This window comes from Mus caroli, unplaced genomic scaffold, assembly GCF_978045245.1.
Source record: "Mus caroli unplaced genomic scaffold, Mus_caroli_1 scaffold_6, whole genome shotgun sequence".
Lineage (NCBI taxonomy): Eukaryota > Metazoa > Chordata > Mammalia > Rodentia > Muridae > Mus > Mus caroli.
The window spans coordinates 11,031,380-11,051,171 of record NW_028227261.1 but is presented as its reverse complement, the minus strand read 5'-3'; the positions used below and the strand labels follow the sequence as shown (position 1 = coordinate 11,051,171).

Sequence of the window (19,792 nt, the reverse complement as noted above, 5' to 3'; positions counted from 1 at the left end):
TTGATGTTGTTTACTGGTTTGCTGTAGATTGCTTTTACTATGTTTAGGAAAAGCCTCGAAAATATGAGCACAGGGGAAAAATTCCTGAATTGAACAGCAATGGCTTGTGCTGTAAGATCAAGAATTGACAAACGGGATTCATAAAATTGCAAAGCTTCTGTAAGGCAAAAGACACTGTCAATGTCTTGACAAAAAGGCCACCAACAGACTGGGAAAGGATCTTTACCAACCGTAATTCAGATAGGGGACTAATATCCAATATATATAAAGAACTCAGGAAGGTGGACTCCAGAAAATCAAATAACCTCATGAAAATATGGGGCACAGAGCTAAACAAAAAGTTCTCAACTGAGGAATATCAAATGGGTGAGAATCACCTAAAACAATGCTCACCATTCTCAGCATTCTCTGAGACTCATAGGACTTTTGTCAATAAATGGGAATTCATCACTTCAGAACCATGCAGAGACACAGCAAAGTCTGGATAGCTATCCTTGACATCTATGAAGCCATGTTTTCATTCATTTTTGTAGATTTTTCTCTCATATTTCTTTGAACTCAAAAGAGAAAGCAGACTTCTTGCTGACACTCTGACAGCTTCTACGTATTTTCTGTTTCTTTTTATCTTCACCTAGTATTACTTGCCTGGAACATTGAACTGAATCTTACCTATTTCACTTAACACAAATCACCATATGTAAAACAGTGTTTCTAACTCTTTTAATGCTAAACACTGACATTGAATTCAAATTATCTTTAGGTGGGCAGACTACCCTGCAGTTCAATGAATGATTTCTCAGTTTTAAGACAATTGGAAAAATGTGTTTTCCTATGTTTTTAAGCAACCACTATGACAGGGTCACTACATGCCAAAGAGATTGTTATCCACCAGTTGAAAATCACTACTAAAAGTTTATGATATAGGTTTGCAAAAATATTTATGACTTCTGCGTATGTTTTATGTGAGGCATTTCCTGGAAAGATGCAACATATATTCATGTGAGTATCCCAAGTGCAAATTGAAAACAACCAAAGCAAACTTGTTGAATATTTCAGCTTCATTGGAGTTAGTTACAGGACAATAGAAAAGGAGTTGTTGACCAGATCACAAGAGACTCAGAGTCACTTGTTATCTTATAATGACAAACAAGGATTAGAGAAGAATTATGATTACTGGATACTCGAAGCACACTTCATATCTGTAAGCATATTTATAGGATAAAGAATATGCAGTCTGAGTGGCTCAGTTTGCCAGGTACTCCTTTAAGTATAACTTTTCTTAATTGGATCATTTAAATTAAATATACAGAATGTTATCAGTTTTATTAGATATTTTGAGGATTGCATTAAAGACCTTACATATTTTCCTTTCTGAAATGGATTATTTCTGTCTCAATGAATGTGTTAAGCAATACTATCTTCTGACTTGTCTTCATTTTGTAACCTTTGAGGGTGAACAAGTAAAAAGGTGTCATGAAAAGCTTTCTACATTTTCACATTTTCAGAGTTTCTCCCAGCATAATTAGTTGAGATATCTAAGATTTGAACATTGCATGAAAGTTTTCACAAGATTTTCATAATCATACTAATTCCCTAGAGTGGAGACTCAAGTGTTGTCAAGAATAAAACATATGCCACATTTTTCCCAACAGAAATACTTTCCCCTAAAAAGTTCTCTCTGTCCTGAAGTGAAGTCAAAGATATTTCTTCATACAATGCATGAGTTAAGTTTCTAGCCTGAAAGTATATTCACTGTTATATTCTAGGAAATAGGCCAAAAGGAAAGGATTAATACCTACAATATATTTGAAAAGTTCCATTTCTGTAACTAATCTCTAATGAATTTTAAGATGATATATCTTGGCAAAGGATTGTCTCGATCACTTCATTTATAAAGATTCTCTATTGTATGAAATAACTGATGATATCTCAGACTGACATTGTGAGTATTGTATTTGTCACATGCAAACTATTTGTAAGGTTTCTCTCCTGTATGAATTCTTTGATGATTATTAAGATGGGATTTGTGGGTAAAGCATTTCTCACATTCACTACATTTGTGAGGTTTCTCTCCTGTATGAATTCTCTGATGAATTCTCAGACTGCCTTTTTTACTAAAGCATTTGTCACATTCACTGCATTTGTAAGGTTTCTCTCCTGTATGAATTCTCTGATGAATATTAAGATTGAATTGTTTGGCAAAGCATTTGTCACATTCACTGCATTTGTAAGGTTTCTCTCCTGTATGAATTCTCTGATGAATACTAAGATTGAATTGTTGGGCAAAGCATTTGTCACATTCACTGCATTGGTAAGGTTTCTCTCCTGTATGAATTCTCTGATGAATTCTCAGACTGCCTTTATCAGTAAAGCATTTGTCACATTCACTGCATTTGTAAGGTTTCTCTCCTGTATGAATTCTCTGATGAATTCTCAGACTGTGTTTTCTAGTAAAGCATTTGTCACATTCACTGCATTTATAAGGTTTCTCTCCTGTATGAATTCTCTGATGAATATTAAGATGGGATATTTGAGTAAAGCATTTGTCACATTCACTGCATTTGTAAGGTTTCTCTCCTGTATGAATTCTATGATGCCTTCTCAGTTTGCCTTTTTCAGTAAAGCATTTGTCACATTCATTGCATTTATATGGTTTCTCTCCTGTATGAATTATCTGATGAATATTAAGATGGGATTTTTGAGTAAAGCATTTGTCACATTCACTACATTTGTAAGGTTTCTCTCCTATATGAATTCTCTGATGAATTCTCAGACTGTGTTTTCCAGTAAAGCATTTGTCACATTCACTGCATTTGTAAGGTTTCTCTCCTGTATGAATTCTATGATGAATCCTCAGACTGCCTTTTTTAGTAAAGCATTTGTCACATTCACTGCATTTGTAAGGTGTCTCTCCTGTATGAATTCTCTGATGCACACTAAGATTGAATTTGTGTTTAAAACATTTGTCACATTCACTACATTTATAAAATTTCTCTTCTGCATGAAATCCCTGATGAATACTAAGATGGATTTGATGGGTAAAGCATTTGTCACTTTTACTACTTTTGTAAGGTTTCTTTCCATGATAAATTCTCTGCTGACTTTGAAGTTTTTCTCTCTGGGTTAGATATTTGTGAAATTCACTGTATTTGTAAGGGTTCACTCCAGTATTGTTTCGTTTCACCATGACTTTATATTTAGAAACAAAAACCTTCTCAAATTCTGCATTTCGCTTGTGTTTTTTCTTCTGCATGTGGATTTCTTGATTGAGACTAATGGTAGAAAACAAATTTAAACCGTTTACAGAGTCATTGTATTTGCAAACTTCTTTAGTGCTCCTGGGCTTAAGTCTTTTTTGGTTCGAGTATTGAAGAGAGCTGTGATAAGTTTTGTATGGTGTACATTGGGGGGAATCAAGAATCACCTTGCTAAGCTTGTCCCATTTAGAAGACTTCTCTTGAATATTCATGTGTTCATGGACAATATACTGGCTGTCTTCATCCAAGACCTTCCCATACTTTCCACATATGCAATGCTTTTCTGAAAAAAAGTGGGGAGGCAATTAGAGGTGACATGAATTACTTATATAAGGAGTAAGGGATTCAATAATCAGTGAATTCAGGGATTCGTACTCTCAAGAGAGGTTTTCCTCTCTCTCTCTCTCTCTCTCTCTCTTTTTTTAATCTTTACATGTATCCTCAGAAGAACCTCAAATATGATCTATATCAAATGACTGGAAATGATAATAGCCTGCTAAATTTTATTTTCAAATTAAACATCATACTACCTCAAATATAATAACCCAGAATTGCTCCTGTCTTAAGGGAAAAGAGGGACAAAGAATGGAAAAGAGGATGAAGGGAAGGCCATCCAAAGACTGGACCAAAGAGATGTAGATCCTTGCAGCCAACCATTAGATTGAGCAGGGGGACCACAATGAAGGAGTTAAGGGAAGGCCTGAAGAACCTGAAGGGCTTTGCAACTGTGTAGGAGGAACAACAATATCAAGACCCACAAAGTTCTCATGGGTCAAATCACCAAATAAAGAGTACACATGGAAGTACAAATGGCTCCAGCTTTTTTTTTTTTTTTTTTTTTTTTTAAGATTTATGGATTATATGTAAGTAAACTGTAGCTGTCTTCAGACACTCCAGAAGAGGGAGTCAGATCTCGTTAGAGATGGTTGTGAGCCACCATGTGGTTGCTGGGATTTGAACTCCGGACCTTCGGAAGAGCAGTCGGGTGCTCTTACCACTGAGCCATCTCACCAGCCCGGCTCCAGCTTTATATACAGCAGAGGATTGCCTTATGTGGTATCAACAGGAGGGGAGTCCCTTGGTACTGTGAAGGTTCAGTATCCCAGCATAGGAGTATCCTAGGGGTATGGGGTGGGAGTAGGTGGATCAGTGGTGGGAGAATCATCATAAAAGCCAGGGGGAGGGGTGGGATATAGAGATTCATGACAGGAAATGAAGAAGGGGCATAACATTTGACATGTAAATAAATAAAAGACCAATAAAAAAGAAAATTGTACTTTGCGTAAGCTGGACAAATAAATGATCCATCTGTAGTGAATTTCCCGAAAGTAGAACTCTAAATAATACATCACTAATTTTATATTTACAATTTGATTCAGAGTGACACTGAATCAGGTATAATTTTGGTCAGGTATAAATTTATGATATAGCCAAGAGTGTCAGGGAAATCACTAAATAGATTTGTTTCAACATCCAAAATGGTAGGATAATGATTATGCTGTCCCAGATCTAAACACAGAGATCAAATGTCAAAAAGTTAAATAAAAAACAATGCCCAAACCAACAGCTCTATATCCATTTGAAACCTTGTATATTTTTAGATTCATAAATAAGGGAACATTTAAAAGCAATAGTAAGATTTTTACAATTGCAACTATTATATGTATAGAAATACAGTTTCTTGTTCTGGATACTTAAAATTTTTACTTGAACTTTTTTAAGTTGATTGCAGCTAGATAAGAGATAAGGAGTGATCTAAGAGATTATAGCACTGGTTACTTTTCCAAAGAAAGCAGAGAAATGTAAAGGAAACACAATGAACAAGTTATGATTTTAACTAGAATTTCTCTCATTCAGGAGTCTCTGGATATCTCAGAGTATTTACATAAGCACTTAGTAGGAAAACTGAAAGAAAGAAACAGGAATTCAACAAGAAGTTCATTCTTACCCACAAACAACAGATTGTTGTAAATCTCCAACATCACATCCATGTACAATGTCCTCTGAGCAAAACTGAGACATTCCCATTCCTCCAGTGAGAAGTACAAGGCCACGTCCTTGAAGGTTAACAGACCCTGTAATGGAAAACTACCTACTTGATACTGGACAAAAATGCTTTTCTACTTTAAAAAAAGAAGTAATTAAGATATTCTTTTTTGCTGGGTGTGGTGGCAAATGCCTTTAATCTCAGCAGTTGAGAGGCAGAGGCAGGCGGATTTCTGAGTTCGAGGTCAGCCTGGTCTACAGAGTGAGTTCCAGGATAGGATAGCCAGAGATGCATAGAGAAACCCTGTCTCGAAAACAACAACAACAAAAAAAGATATCCTTTTTTGATGCAGATGAGGAAGGAAAATATTGAAGGATAAATTTTTCTGAAAGTGTGATTGAGATGTGTTTGAAGATACAAATTTCTGCTCTTCCACTGACAATCTATAGAATGACTTAATTTAAGGCTCACATTTAGAAAGGCTCTCTAAATAAAAAAAAGAAAAGGAAAGAAAAATCAGAAAGGCTCTCATCTTCAAGACTTTTCTGTGATTTACTGAGACCTTCACAGCAAATGAAAGATTTGCTACCATCACTCTTTTCAAAAATTTTGGTGTGCAGTTTGGATTGTATACTGTCTTTCAATGTCATCTATTATGAAATTTGATTCCAAGCAGCCACGTGGCAATTAACAGTAGATTGTTAAACCCAGTTCTTTAAAATCCAATGATCTCTTCTGAACACTACTGACAGGAGAAATACATAGCACATATGCATACATTCAGGCAAATGTAAGCAACGTATATTGAAGAGAAATTAACTTTATTCAAAGAAACTTTCTAGACTACTAATAGACTTCCTTATATTTCTTTTTCACTGAGAATGCATGATGTAATTTCAAAAGCAGTAAACATTTATAGAATATAACATGTACTTTTGATCGCTAGATGCAGTAATGTACCTTTATGAAATATGGGTTGATAACAAACAGAATCCCAGTGTCCCATTAGAGATAGGCAAGATATGATAAAAAAAATCCCTTCAAATTTTACAATGTCCACTTTGTTCAAATATGGACACTAGCTTAGTCTTATGTGCAGCTGTGTCTCACATCTGTATAACAACATGTCCGTTTGACAATCTGAGGCCTAAGTTCAATGCTACACACGTTCTAGAAGAAACAGGTAGAATACTAAATGCAGAAATAATAGATGGACTAAATGACTAAGTTTTTTTCTTTAAACACAATAGAACTGCAACATCAGGGCATCATACACTGAACGTTCCTTGACACAGAAAATCAAATGCTTTTGGAAATTATTTTATAAGAATGTATTCAAAACCATAAAATAGAAATAAACAGTTTTAGAGAGCTTTAAAATTATTTAACCACATGGTGGCTCACAACCATCCGTAATGAAATCTGATGCCCTCTTCTGGAGTGTTTGAAGACAACTACAGTGCACTTACATATAATAAATAAATAAAATATTTTAAAAAATGTGGAATCTGATACAATTCACTTTCCTTCTGGAGCAGATTTGTTGTTTGATAGGATGCTGGGTAACTGTTGGGAGTATAAAGACAACACAATTGTCCTGATCTCTGAATTGGGCCTCTCCCCTGTGAGAAGAAAAGGGGGTCAAAAGTGGGCCACCGACGCACTGTTCGAGAACAACCACAGAATGTTCCAGCCCTAAGTCAGCACCAGATGTCCTGACCACATCCTGATACCAAGTTCCTGCTTCCCATGTAGCTGCCAAAAGAAAAATTTCCACTGCCCCACCCCTCCTGCTGAGAAGTACTTGTACTTCCCCTTTTGCTTGTACATTTCCACTGCCCCACCCCTCCTGCTGAGAAGTACTTCCCCTTTTGCTTGTGCATTTAAGCCTTGAGCCTTGCTGAATACAGTGACACCTTGATACTACTCAGACTGATTCCGTGTCGTTTCTTGCACTTAGTGTCCGTCTCTCCCTCCCCCCATTTGGTTCTTAGGAGAAGGTCCCCTCGAGACCCTAAAAAACTGGACCTGCTGGACGGGTCAGATAATAGCATTTTCCTGTATTATAAATTCCTTCACAATTATGGTTCCTCCTCATAAAAGTTGATACCTAAATACAGCACTGGTGGGATAAATCTCTTCCCATATTACAATGAACACATAAGAGTCTCCAGCTCTGGGTTCCACAAATACAAAACATTTTTATCATACATAGGGATCATTCCTAATTCTTAAAATGTTGATATAAGGGGTCAGCTGTCCTGAAACTCATTCAGGCTTCACATTTGCTCTCATTCTCTTTCCTGGATGTTTCTTGTGTCGTATGCAATATTTCCAGATCATTTATAATTTTTAAATAATGTTTACTGACTTTAATTTCATATGGAATGTTGTTTTTGCTGGCATGTAGCTCTGTGCACATGAGAAACGCAGGCAATGGTAAAAGATATTCTTGAAAAAAAAAGAGTTCTAGAAGGAAAAGAAGTCCCCAGGCAGGTACAGAAAACTGAATCTGAATACTGCAAGAAGAAGACACCTTAACTGCAGAGCCACATTTGGACTCTTAATTAGCTCCTGTGGAGACATAAATAAATATGCTTAATAACAATTTCATTAATACCATATGGTCTTTCACTATAAAATGATTAGATATGTATGTATAAGCAAATATCATATATGGCAATGTATTCCAATGAAGTATAATAATTTTTTATCAAATTGTGTTTTTTAAATTGAGGGAGAATTATACTAAATATTCATTAAAATTTAGTAAATTATTCCTCATTGTATTAACCTAACTGAAAATTTCAGTATCCTACTTTTAACTTTTTTTCTTCAGAATTTGACCATAGGTATATCAGAATTGCACTTCTCATAGAGAAGTGTGATCTATCATTCCTCCTTTGTTTATCAAAAATTATAATATACAGACTATATATTGTCTTTATTGCAAATATGCCTCAAACATGTAAACCTGCTCCATGAACAAATGACTAAAGAGTAAAGGGTACTTGCTGTTTCTACTTTAAAAACTAATCTAATTCTCTCTAAATATATTGCAGCTCACTATTATGTCTGAATTCATTCCCCAGGGTTTGGTGCTGTTCTCATGGTTTTAGGGGCATAATGTATCATTCAGTGTACATAAAAACCTTCAGATATACACTTATGTACTTAAAGAAAATAGTATCGTAATGAAAAATAGAAACATTGCTACAACCCTTCATTTTACTCTATGTAATGCACAGCTTGGCTGAAGAGGATCAGCATAGACTGATTCAAGCCTTTCTCTTCTAAAGAAAAAGAGACGAAAAATAAGAAAGGACATTCATTTATTTTTGAAAATTGATGGTTTATGCACAGCACCATAGCTATCCTCTCTAGAAAAATTTTACTAATATAGTTCATGTGATGAAATACAAAGGTGAAGAAAACAGGACTTAAAATTATTTCTGAAACCAAAAGGAGGGATAAATAACGATATATTGTGAATTTTCCACATGGACAGTATCTCTCTTGAGATAAATAGATTTCAGGTGTCAATTGTGATTACTGTGTGACATGAGGTGTGAAAAAAGTGTTTTTAGAATACTGAAATATGTATCATCTCACAATCACAATAATGGTAAAAGAAAGATATTTTCCTTCCATTATCTGTGCCCCTAGGAAGCTAATAAATTTATTTACTATTAGGATTCAAAACAGTGGATCTTATATAATTTTAGCTTCTACAAATTCTACTCTTTCATATCTTCTTTAGTGATGTGAATTTATACTTATTTCTATATCCTCATTCACAAGCTTGTGTTTAGAAACCTGACCATCTCTGAAATGCAATTTATGTGGCACAAGAGACCTTACTTCACACTAATACAAAAGGACAGAACTTATTCAACATAGAAAATATCCATCAATCTGTTCTTTGAGCATCATTCTAATAAATCTTATTTGAGACATGCAGGTCTCTAGTCCAAGGGAATTATATATCCTCACAATATAAAAATCAAGTTAAAATATAAAGCCATTATATGCATGAAAGGGAAAAACATTAAATTCTCATTATTACAAAAGATATAAATCATAGAAAATAAGCCCTTTCGATACCATTCCACATGTAGAGATTAAAATTTTTAGATTACTTGAATAAAAGAGATTTTTTTTAAAAAAGAAATGTGGAAAGGACACTGACCTGTGGTGTATTTACCAGAGACACACTCATTCTTGTTGTCCTTCTCCCAGGGTCTCTGTGAAGAACAAAGATTGAATTCTTCTTGAAATTTCACATCAAGGTCCGAATGATTCAGAGATGAAATAAATACAACACCATTATAGACAATGCTAAACCACATTTATATATATAAACATTAAAAGCAAAATGATACTAGGAATCTTGACAATGTGCAGTCTTGAAAGTAAGTAATGATATATTTAGACTGTAAGTGTAACCTAGTTCCTCCCACCACCCTAGAGTCTCAAAGTTTATTCACAACACCTGATATGGAAATCCCTGCCACCTGACCTAAATGACACACAGCAAAAGAAAATTGAGAGGCTGGAGCTAAAGCAATTTGACAATGTTAATAAAATTTCCCTACCCCAAATCACTAATGCAATACCAATTCTCATGACAAAATGAATTATGAAACAAACACAAGAGGCAAAAGTCAAAATATAATCTGAACACCATTCAATGTGGACAAATGACATAAAGAGGGAACAAGCACAGGAATTCAAAGAAGGCAGAAACAAACTTAATGAAATTCCAGAGAATTCCTACAAGTGGGTAAGAGAATAATTATACATATGCAGGAAGTGAACATCTTATCCAGAGATATAAAAATCTAAGGAATGCTCACTCTGAAATGAAACAAGAAATGAACTCTGTAAGCCTGGTGGTAACTCAGTGGCCAATATATAAAGATACAGCATTCAGACCAAATAAAATAAAATAAAATAAAATAAAATAAAATAAAATAAGCTCGTAATTGAAAGGTCTTTCATCCTAGCTGTCAGGGATGTGACCTAAAAGCCATTCTGGTCTCTATATATCAGGACATGTGAAAGTCAGGAATAGAGTGTGGGACCCTGTTTTACAAACAAACAAACGAACAGGAAACCCATACAAGAAATTAGAGCTTTGTTTTCTACATTGATATCAAAATCAATTTAAAAAGTACAAGGATATTAGAAGGCTGATTATATAGGTATAAATGAATAAATCTCCTATTGGATAATACTTTTATCTTTTAATGTTGGATCCTCAGTGGGTCACAATGTTTTGAGGAATTTAGTTGTTGGAACATTGCTGAAAAAAGTATAACACTGGGGGTTGGCTATGAGAAAAGAGAATAGATCCAAGCCATCTTAATTCCCTCTTCCTCTTTAGTGACTGGGGTTGAGGATGTGATCTTTCACCTTTCTACTTCAACAACATGGCAATGTTCTATCTGTCCTCCCTGCCATGGTTGATGGCTATCCTCTGGAAGCATTCCCCAAAGTAGTCTTTTTCTTCTATTAGTTTCCTTGAACATGGTGCTTTATGAAAGCAACAGACAAAAACCAATCACAATAAAACATATTCTAATTGGATTTAAGGTTGCCTTTCAGAGAGAGAATTCATGTCATATTCTGAAACCTAATCAAGAACAGGAAGTATGTTAGGTCATGAGAACTATGAGGCCATTTTAAGAAATGGTATCATCTAAAATTTTCATAGTCATATTGTGTTGTCTTCTCTCAGTAAAAGGTAGATGAGTTAATGGACTCAGACTCACAGCATAATTTAGACATTTTAATGTATATATTTGAGGTCTACATCCAGGAATATATGTTTATGAACATTTTTTTTTTTTGATAAAAAGAACAATGCCAGTGTTACATCTAGTTTACAGATAGTAAAGTGATGGTGAGTAAAACTGTGCTTCCAAATTCTACAGCTGTCAGTTTTGCTCAGATAGGAACCCTGTATCTCTCTTGTCTGAAGTTGGGTGTCAACAGCTAGTCTAAGATGCTCAGTTTGGATTGTAAGACCTATATACAATGGAGCATCCTTTCTAGAAGAAAGAAAGAGAGTTAGAACACCAAATACAAGAATGACTTAAAAGAAATACGTTTCTTTCTATTGTAGAGTTGGAAAGTGTAAAGTCAGTGTATACAAACAAAATTACAAACAAGACATAGAATCAAATACCTTGTGATATGATTTCATAAGAATTTTACATGAAGAAGAGTTAAATGATTATTTAATGAAAAATTAATTTGAGAATATTTAATGATATAAATAAAAAGTTAGCAATAGGTATCATTAATATAATATAATGTTTTTGACTATATGACAAAATCAATACAGATAATAATTTCATAACTTACACAGTGGTTTCCCTTCAGAATGGTTAGACATACATGAATAACTAAATGACATATGTGAAAAAAAGTGATAAAGTAGAATGATTTTTATAATGGAAATGACCATATTAAGATGTATAAGAATCATACTAAAACTTCATTTTTTATGGATACATTATTACTCATGAATCTATTACTTGCACAACTGAAAATATGAAACTTTTGACTTCAGCAATATTCTTCTCTTTATTATTTGAGCTCATTGATCTAACATGATTATAGATTACACAAAAAAGAATCATCTAAGGTTCTTTGACTTTATCCCTATTCTTTTCTTTTTTATTTTATTTTTTATTAGGTATTTTCTTAATTTACATTTCAAATGCTATCCCAAAAGTCCCCCAGACCACCCCCACTCCCACTTCTTGGCCCTGGCGTTCCCCCCCCCCATACTGAGGCATATAAAGTTTGCAAGACCAAGAGGCCTCTTTTCCCAATGATGGCCAACTAGGCCATCTTCTGATACATATGCAGCTAGAGACACGAGCTCCAGAAGTACTGGTTAATTCATATTGTTGTTCCACCTATAGGGTTACAGATCCCTTTAGCTCCTTGGGTACTTTCTCTAGCTCCTCCATTGTGGGCCCTCCTGTTCTTTTCTTAATTATTTGAGCTCATCCATCTAACATGGTTAGCAGTTGGGCATATAAGTATCATTTAGAATAATTCACTCAGTTTCTAAAAAACAGAACTCAGGATTATATTCAGGCTCTATCATGAAAGTGTACCAGAAATGTAAATCCCTGGACTGAAGAGATGACTCAGGGGCAAATGGTATTTGCTATTCCTGAAAGGAAACAGTCTAATTCTGTCTTCATAGCAATAGTTAAAACAAACAGGGGCTGGTGAGATGGCTCAGTGGGTAAGAGCACCCGACTGCTCTTCCAAAGGTCCAGAGATCAAATCCCAGCAACCACATGGTGGCTCACAACCATCTGTAACGAGATCTGACTCCTTCTTCTGGTGTGTCTGAAGACAGCTACAGTGTACTTACATATAATCAATAAATAAATCTTTAAAAAAAAAAAAAAACAAACAAACAAACAAACAGCATGGTATTGGAACACAGGCAGACAAGTTGATTAATGAAATGGAATTGAAGACCCAGAAATAAAACCACATACTTACACACACGTGTTTTTTTGACAAAGAAGTCAAAAATATACAATGGAAAAAAAGGAAGCATCTTCAAGATATGGTGCTAGTCTGATTTGGCTGTCTGTATGTGGAAAAATGGAAATAGACCCATATTTGTTACCTTGCACAAAGCCCAAGGCCAACTTAATCAAGGACCTCAACATAAAATCAAATACACACAACCTAAAAGAAGAGAAAGTGGGAAAAAGCCTTGAACTCATTAGGCACCAGGGGATATTTTCCTAAATAGAACTCAAATATCTCATGCTCTAAGATCAAGAATTGAGCAGGACGGTGGTGGTGCACGCCTTTAATCCCAGCACTTGGGAGGCAGAGACAGGCAGATTTCTGAGTTCGAGGCCAGCCTGGTCTACAAAGTGAGTTCCAGGACAGCCAGGGCTATACAGAGAAACCCTGTCTCAAAAAACAAAAACAAACAAACAAAAAAACAAAAAAGTTGATAAATGCGACCTCCTGAAACTAGAAAGCTTCTTTAAGGCAAGCAACATAGTCAATAAGGGAAATCAACAACCTACATACAGATTGGGAAAAAAAAAATCACCATATCCAATAGAGGGCTAATATCCAAAATATATTAAGAACTTAAGAAGATAACCACCAAAAAACCAAACAACCCAATCAAAAAATGGTGTGTATGACTAAACTGAGAATTCACAACTAAGGACACCCCAATGGCTGAAAACCACTTAAAGAAATGTTCAAAGTCCTTAGTGATAAGAGAAATGCAAATCAAAATGACCCTGAGATGCCTTCCACCTTACAGCAAACAAAATGACTAAGATCAAAACCTCAGGTCACAACTATGTTGGAGGGGATGCGGAGATAGAGGAACACTCCTCCATTGCTGGTGGGATTGCAAACCTCTACAACTACTCTGGAAATCAATGTGGAGTTTCCTCAGAATCTGAAGTCCCTGCAATACCATTCTTGGGAATATACCCAAAAGATGCCCCACCATGTCACAGGGGCATGTGTTCCACGATATTCATAGTGGCCTTATCTGTGATAACCAGAAGCTGGAAAAAATCCATATGTCCCATGACAAAAGAATAGATACAGAAACTGTAGTTCATTTACACAATGGAATATTACTCAGCTATTAAGAATGAGGATATCCTAAGTTTTTTAGGCAAATGGATGGAACTAGACATTATCATCCTGAGTGAGGTAACTCAGACCCAAAAGGACATGCATGGTAAATACTCACTAATAAGTGGATATTAGTCATTAAAAAAGTCCAGAATACCCAAGATATAGCCCACAGAACTCAAGCAGGTCAACAAGATGAAGGGCCAAAGTGAGGAGGGAGAGAAAGGTGACAGGGTTAGGGGGAATCATAATCTGATATTGGTTGAGGGAAGAGAAATGAAGCCCAGAGGGCCAGAAGAATGTATGGAAACAGGCAACTTTGGGAAATAGGAGATGGGGGACCCTCCAGAATGTACTAGAGACCTGGTAGGTTAGGTACTCAAGGAACCCAAAAGAAGGGACCCTAGATTAAATGCCCTACAGTGGCGAGAAAGAACTTTTGGGGCCCACCTCCAGCAAAGAGACAGGGCATTGAGTGAGGGATGGGGTTGCCATCCCACAGTCAAAATTCTGACCCATAATTGTTCCTGTCTGAAAGAATTACAGTGATGGCCGGGCGTGGTGGTGCACGCCTTTAATCCCAGCACTCGGGAGGCAGGGGCAGGCGGATTTCAGAGTTCGAGGCCAGCCTGGTCTACAAAGTGAGCTCCAGGACAGCCAGGGCTATACAGAGAAACCCTGTCTCGAAAAACCAAAAAAAAAAAAAAAAAAAAAAAAAGATTTACAGTGATGGAAATGGAGAAGAGCCTGAGGAAAAGAAGGTCAAATAACAGGCCCAAAGTAGGATCCCAAATTTGCTAAAGAGGCCCAAAGTTGCCTGTTTCCATTCTTTCTACTGGCCCTCAGGGCTTCAGTCCTCTTCCCCGACCCAATATCAGATTATGATTCCCCCCAACCCTGTAACCTTTCAAGGGGAGACCCCTAGGCCTAACATTATTGCTGAGGCTATGGAGCAATCACAAAGACAATCATGACTGTCTTCTGAAACACCCAAAAGCAGTTGGATACAGATGTTTGCACCCAACAAATGGACAGAAGCTCCTGACCCCTGTGGTTGAGTTAGGGGAAAGCTGGAAGAAGCTGAGGAAGAAGGGCCCCCCTGTAGGAGGACCAGCATTCTCAATTAACCTGTACCCCCAAGATCTCTCAGACACTCAATCATCAACCAGGAAGCATGCACCTGCTGATAAGAGGCACCTAGCACATATGCAGTGGAAGAATGCTGGGTCTGGGTTCAATCAGGGAGCATGCATCTAACCCTGGAGAGATTGGAGGTTCCAGGGTGTTTAGAGGTCTGGTCAGGTGCGGAGGAGGAAGGGACATCCTTATGGAGACAGACAGGTGGGCAGGAAGTGTGGGATGTGGAATAGTTAGAGGATTGACCAGGAGGACAATAAAATCTAGAGTGTGGAAAAAATGAAAGGAAGGAAGGATTCTTGACCGGAAGGAAGGAAGAAAGAGAACAGAAAAGAGTAGTAATAAAATAATCTCTATGTCCAGAAAGTGCATCCAAGCAACATACATAGGAGCTGCTATGTTTAAAAACAAAACAAAACAAACAAACAAAAACAAATGTACGTCTGTTTTTTTTTCCCTAGGAGTAAAGGTTCTAAGGTTTTAAAATGCTGACTTAGAATAATCAAGAGAGAACCTGGAGTAAATGATTGTAATGATTTGTAATTCCTAAGGAAGTAGCTCATGCAAAGTAGGTTTCATCTGCAAAGAGCTATTTAGAGACTTGTCTCCACAGAGTACAGAGCTGTCAGCTTGCATCCATCATTAATAACAAGTCATTCTCCCACCACTCCCATTAGCTCCTTAGGACTCTTTCCCACCTAAGGCAGGTTCTCTGCATCTGTCCACCATGATTGCTCTTCAGAATCTCAACCTACATGAACCATAGCTACAGGAAGGGGAAAAACATGGAGTAGGAGAGCCTTGTAACTCCAAAATAAAAGAGCAAAGTCATTAAATGGGATATTCCTTAATGCTTTTGAATAGGAGTCTTCAGCACAGTATCCCATCAACATCTATAGAAAATTCTTACTGATATAAACCACACGATACAACATAGAGAGAGCAATCAGAATGCTTAAAGCCTGTCTGAAAATTGTTGGGAGCATTTCTAACTCATAGAACATGCTTAGAATTCACGTTATTTCATTTGACCTGCAGAAACAGTACATGTATTTATTGTGTTGTACTTTTTTACAGAAAACCACATCATGCAATGACTCAATCTAAATGGCAAATATCATGGATTTCTTCAATATGGTAAACTTGTCATCATATTTACTTATAACCACTCATATCACTGTCTAATGCACACTGTTGAGAAGAAAAGTGTAGCTTTCTAACTTACTCCTCCTTCAAGATGGACTTGTTTCTGCTTTACTTGCATGCAAAACTTGGTGTGAGGTCATTTATCAATTGAAACTTACCTGGGCTAATTAAAAGGTAGAATATTACAATTCATCTCATAAAAATCTGCTTAAAACTTCATGTGAATGCTAAATCATTGTTGGATGTATAGGACAATCCAGCTACTGAGTGCCAGAAAGAAATTAGTATTCAGGACTTTATAGCACCAAAGAACATGCTTTTAAGCTTGTCCCTGTGACTATATCCTCTCTTAGATCTGCTTCCTGCTTTCTCTACAAGCTTCCAACAAGCAGATCCATTATGAGCTAACACATGGACTCTTAACTGATTAGGCTAAACAATTCTGCAATTCCCTACGCCTTGTGGAAAGACCTTCACATACACATGCAGAAGCATGCCATACTATTCTTCTAGACTGCTTTTAGACAATTTTAATATTAAATTGTTCATTTTATTTTGTTTAGCCTTATTTATGAATGTTCTTCCTGTATGTGTATGCGTGTGCCATGCTTGCATGCTTTCTCGCAGTGGACATCAGAAGAGGAGGTCAGATTCCCACAAACTGGAAGTATAGGTGGTTATAGAACGTGATGTGGTGCTAACAGTCTAATCCTGTTCCTTTGCAAGAGCAACAACTTCTCTTCAAATTTCATCCATCTCTAAACATGTAACATATAACCCAATTTATATTAGTGAATGATTCTTGTTTAATAACCATGAACTGTTTTATAGTGTGGGAACATGACTAATCAGTGGTGAGGATTAAGATCTGAGTCTCATGCTTATACCTTACATTAGGAAAATGGTGGAATCTGATACAATTCATTTTCCTTCTGCACCAGATTTCTTGGTTGATGGGATGCTGGATAACAGTATTTTCAGGTATAATAAATTCCTTCAGAATTAGGGTGCCTCCTCATAAAAGTTAATACCTAAATACTTCATCGATAGGATAAACCTTCTTTTCTCACATTACAATGAACACATAAGAGTCTCCAGCTCTGGGTTCCATGGCTACAAAATATTTTTATCATACATAGGGATCCTTCCTAACTGGTAAAATATTGCTATGAAGGTTCAGCTGACGTTTAACATATCCAGGCTTCATATTTCCTCTTACTCTCTTTCCTGTACTGTTTCTTGTGTCCTACACAACACTTCCAGATCATTTTTAATTTTTAAATAAAGTTTATTTATTTCAATTTTTTAGGGAACATGATCTTTGACTGCATGTAGCTCTGTAGACTTCAGAAATGCAGAAGATATAGCACCCAGACAATGGTAAAAGATATTCTGGACCTACATAGTGCAAGAAGAAGTGCCCTTAACTGGAGAGCCACATCTTTGATTCTCAATTAGCTGCTGTGGAGACATAAATCAATAAATATTGGGACAGGATTCATGGAGCATGAAGGCTACCTTCTTAGAGTGTCAGGGTAAGTGCCAGCACAGTCAGGAAAGACACTTGCACATAAGTGAGGTGAGAAAGATATTTTGAGAAATTTTGCAGTGGGACACTGGTTGTGAAAGACATTTTCACATAATTATGTACGTGAGGCCTTACAAGCATGAAAATGAGTCACTCGAAAATAGAAAAAAAAGAAAACATCTTCAATAACCAGTGCTGGTCTAACTGGCAGTCTGCATGTAGAAAAATGAAAATAGATCCACATTTTGACACCTTGCACAAAGCTCAAGTTCAAGTGGATCAAGGACCTCAACATAAAACAAGACACAATCCAGGAAATAGAAGATAAAGTAGGAAAGAGCCTCAAATTTATTGTCACAAGGGGAAATTTTCTAAAAAACTCCAATGGCTCAGGGTCTAAGGTCAGGAATTGACAAATAGGACCTCGTGAAACTAGAAAACTTTTGTAAGGCAAAGGACATAGTAAATAGGTCAAAGTGGCAACCTACAGATTGGGAAAAAAAATCTTCTCTATCCCCACACTTGATAGAGGGCTAATATCGAATATATATAAAAGACACAGAAGCTAGCCACCAAGAAACCAAATAACCCAATCAAAAAATGGGGTAGATACCTAAACAGAGAATTCACAATGTACCAACTGTAGAAGGCTGAGAAACTTCAAAAGAAATGTTCGAAGTCCTTAGAGATCAGGAAAATATAAATCAAAGCAAAACTGAGATTCCACCTTACACCAATCAGAATGGCTAAGATAAAAACTCAGGTGACAGCACATGCTGGCCAAAATGTGGAGAAAGAGGACCATTCCATTGCTTGTGGAATTGAAAACTGGTAAAACCATTCTGGAAATCAATCTGGAGCTTCCTCAGAAAATTGGAAATAGATATACCTGAAAACCCAGCTATACCACTCTTGGGCATATACACAAAAGATACCCCACCATGACACAGGGGCTTGTGTTCCACTATGTTCAAAGTTGCCTTGTTTGTGATAGCCAGAAGCTAGAAACAAACCAGATACCCCATAGTGGGCGAACTGATACAGAAATATGGTTCATTTTCACAATGGAATATTATTCATCTATTGAGAACAATGACATCATGAGCTTTGCAGGCAAAAGGACTGAACTACCAAATTCCATCATGAGTGAGGTAACTCAGACCCAAAAGGACATGCATAGTGTGTACTCACTAATAAATGGATATCAGCAAAAAAAGTATATAATACAACCTAAATGACTAAAGTAGGTTAAAAAGTTCAAGGTTCCAAGTGAGGATGTCTCAATCCCACTTGAGAAAGAGAAGAATGCAGTCATGGGGGGAAAAGGAAGGAGGAACTTGAGTGGGAGCAGGGACAGAGAGGAGAAGGGGAAACATGATCAGGAATTGTGAGGGATGGGGAGGGGTTGAAGCTATGAGGACCAGTAGAAAAAATGGAAATAGACAGCCTCAGGAGATAGGCTACGAGGGTCCATCTCGAAGGTTCCAAAGACCTAGGAGGTGAGAGACTCCCAGGACTCAAAGGGAGAGACCTTGGATAAAGTGCTCTACAGTGGCGAGGGGGAACTTGTAGAGTCCACCTCCAGTGAAGGGACAGGTATCAAGTGGAGTTGCCGTCTTATACCCATAATCTTTGATCCAGAATTGTTCCTATTTGAAGGACCTGCAGGGACAAAACTTGAGAAGAACATGAGAAAAAGGAGGTCCATGGACAGACCCAAATTAGGATTCAGATCAAGGAAGGGGAGGTACAGGGCCCTAACACTGTTACTGATACTGTGGTGTGACAGGAGCCTGGCATGGCTGCTCTCTAAGAAGTCTAACAAGCAACTGAGTCAGATGTAGATTCTAGCACCCAACCAATGGATGGAAGCCAATGACCCTTGTGGTTGAATTGGGGAAAAGTCACATGCAGCTGAGAGGAGGGTGGCCCCATCCATATACCAGCAGTCTCAACTGAACGGGACCCCCACAAGATCTCTCAGAAAAGGGGCCAATAACCAGGCAGCATACAGCAGCTGACATGATGACCATGAAAAATAAACAGTGGATGACTGCCTGGTCTGACCTCAGTGAAAGAAGTTGC

General features: G+C 36.9%; 1 protein-coding gene across 6 annotated transcripts; it reads right to left on the bottom strand.

Moving 5' to 3' along the window:
* Positions 1-1,969: 1,969 nt before the first annotated feature.
* LOC147004123 (uncharacterized) lies at positions 1,970-9,463 on the bottom strand. Of its 6 annotated transcripts, none has more exons than XM_085838660.1 (4): positions 9,434-9,463; positions 5,206-5,332; positions 2,440-3,540; positions 1,970-2,358 (listed from the first exon to the last, which is right to left on the bottom strand). In XM_085838660.1, exons 1-4 carry the CDS (start codon positions 9,461-9,463, stop codon positions 1,970-1,972), a joined length of 1,647 nt encoding a protein of 548 aa, XP_085694786.1. The 6 variants fall into 6 exon arrangements, with proteins under 6 accessions (XP_085694786.1, XP_085694788.1, XP_085694787.1 ...); XM_085838662.1 differs by having other exon boundaries at positions 1,970-2,841; positions 3,010-3,540; XM_085838661.1 differs by having other exon boundaries at positions 1,970-2,997; positions 3,145-3,540.
* Between the last annotated feature and the right edge of the window lie 10,329 nt (positions 9,464-19,792).

Coding starts and splice junctions, on each gene's coding strand:
- LOC147004123 (XM_085838658.1), bottom strand. CDS start 9,463: ATGAGTGTGTCTCTGGTAAATACACCACAG. Junction 5,333..9,433: donor CTCTGGTAAATACACCACAG/GTCAGTGTCCTT, acceptor TTTCCATTACAG/GGTCTGTTAACCTTCAAGGA. Junction 3,541..5,205: donor CAACAATCTGTTGTTTGTGG/GTAAGAATGAAC, acceptor ACTTTTTTTCAG/AAAAGCATTGCATATGTGGA.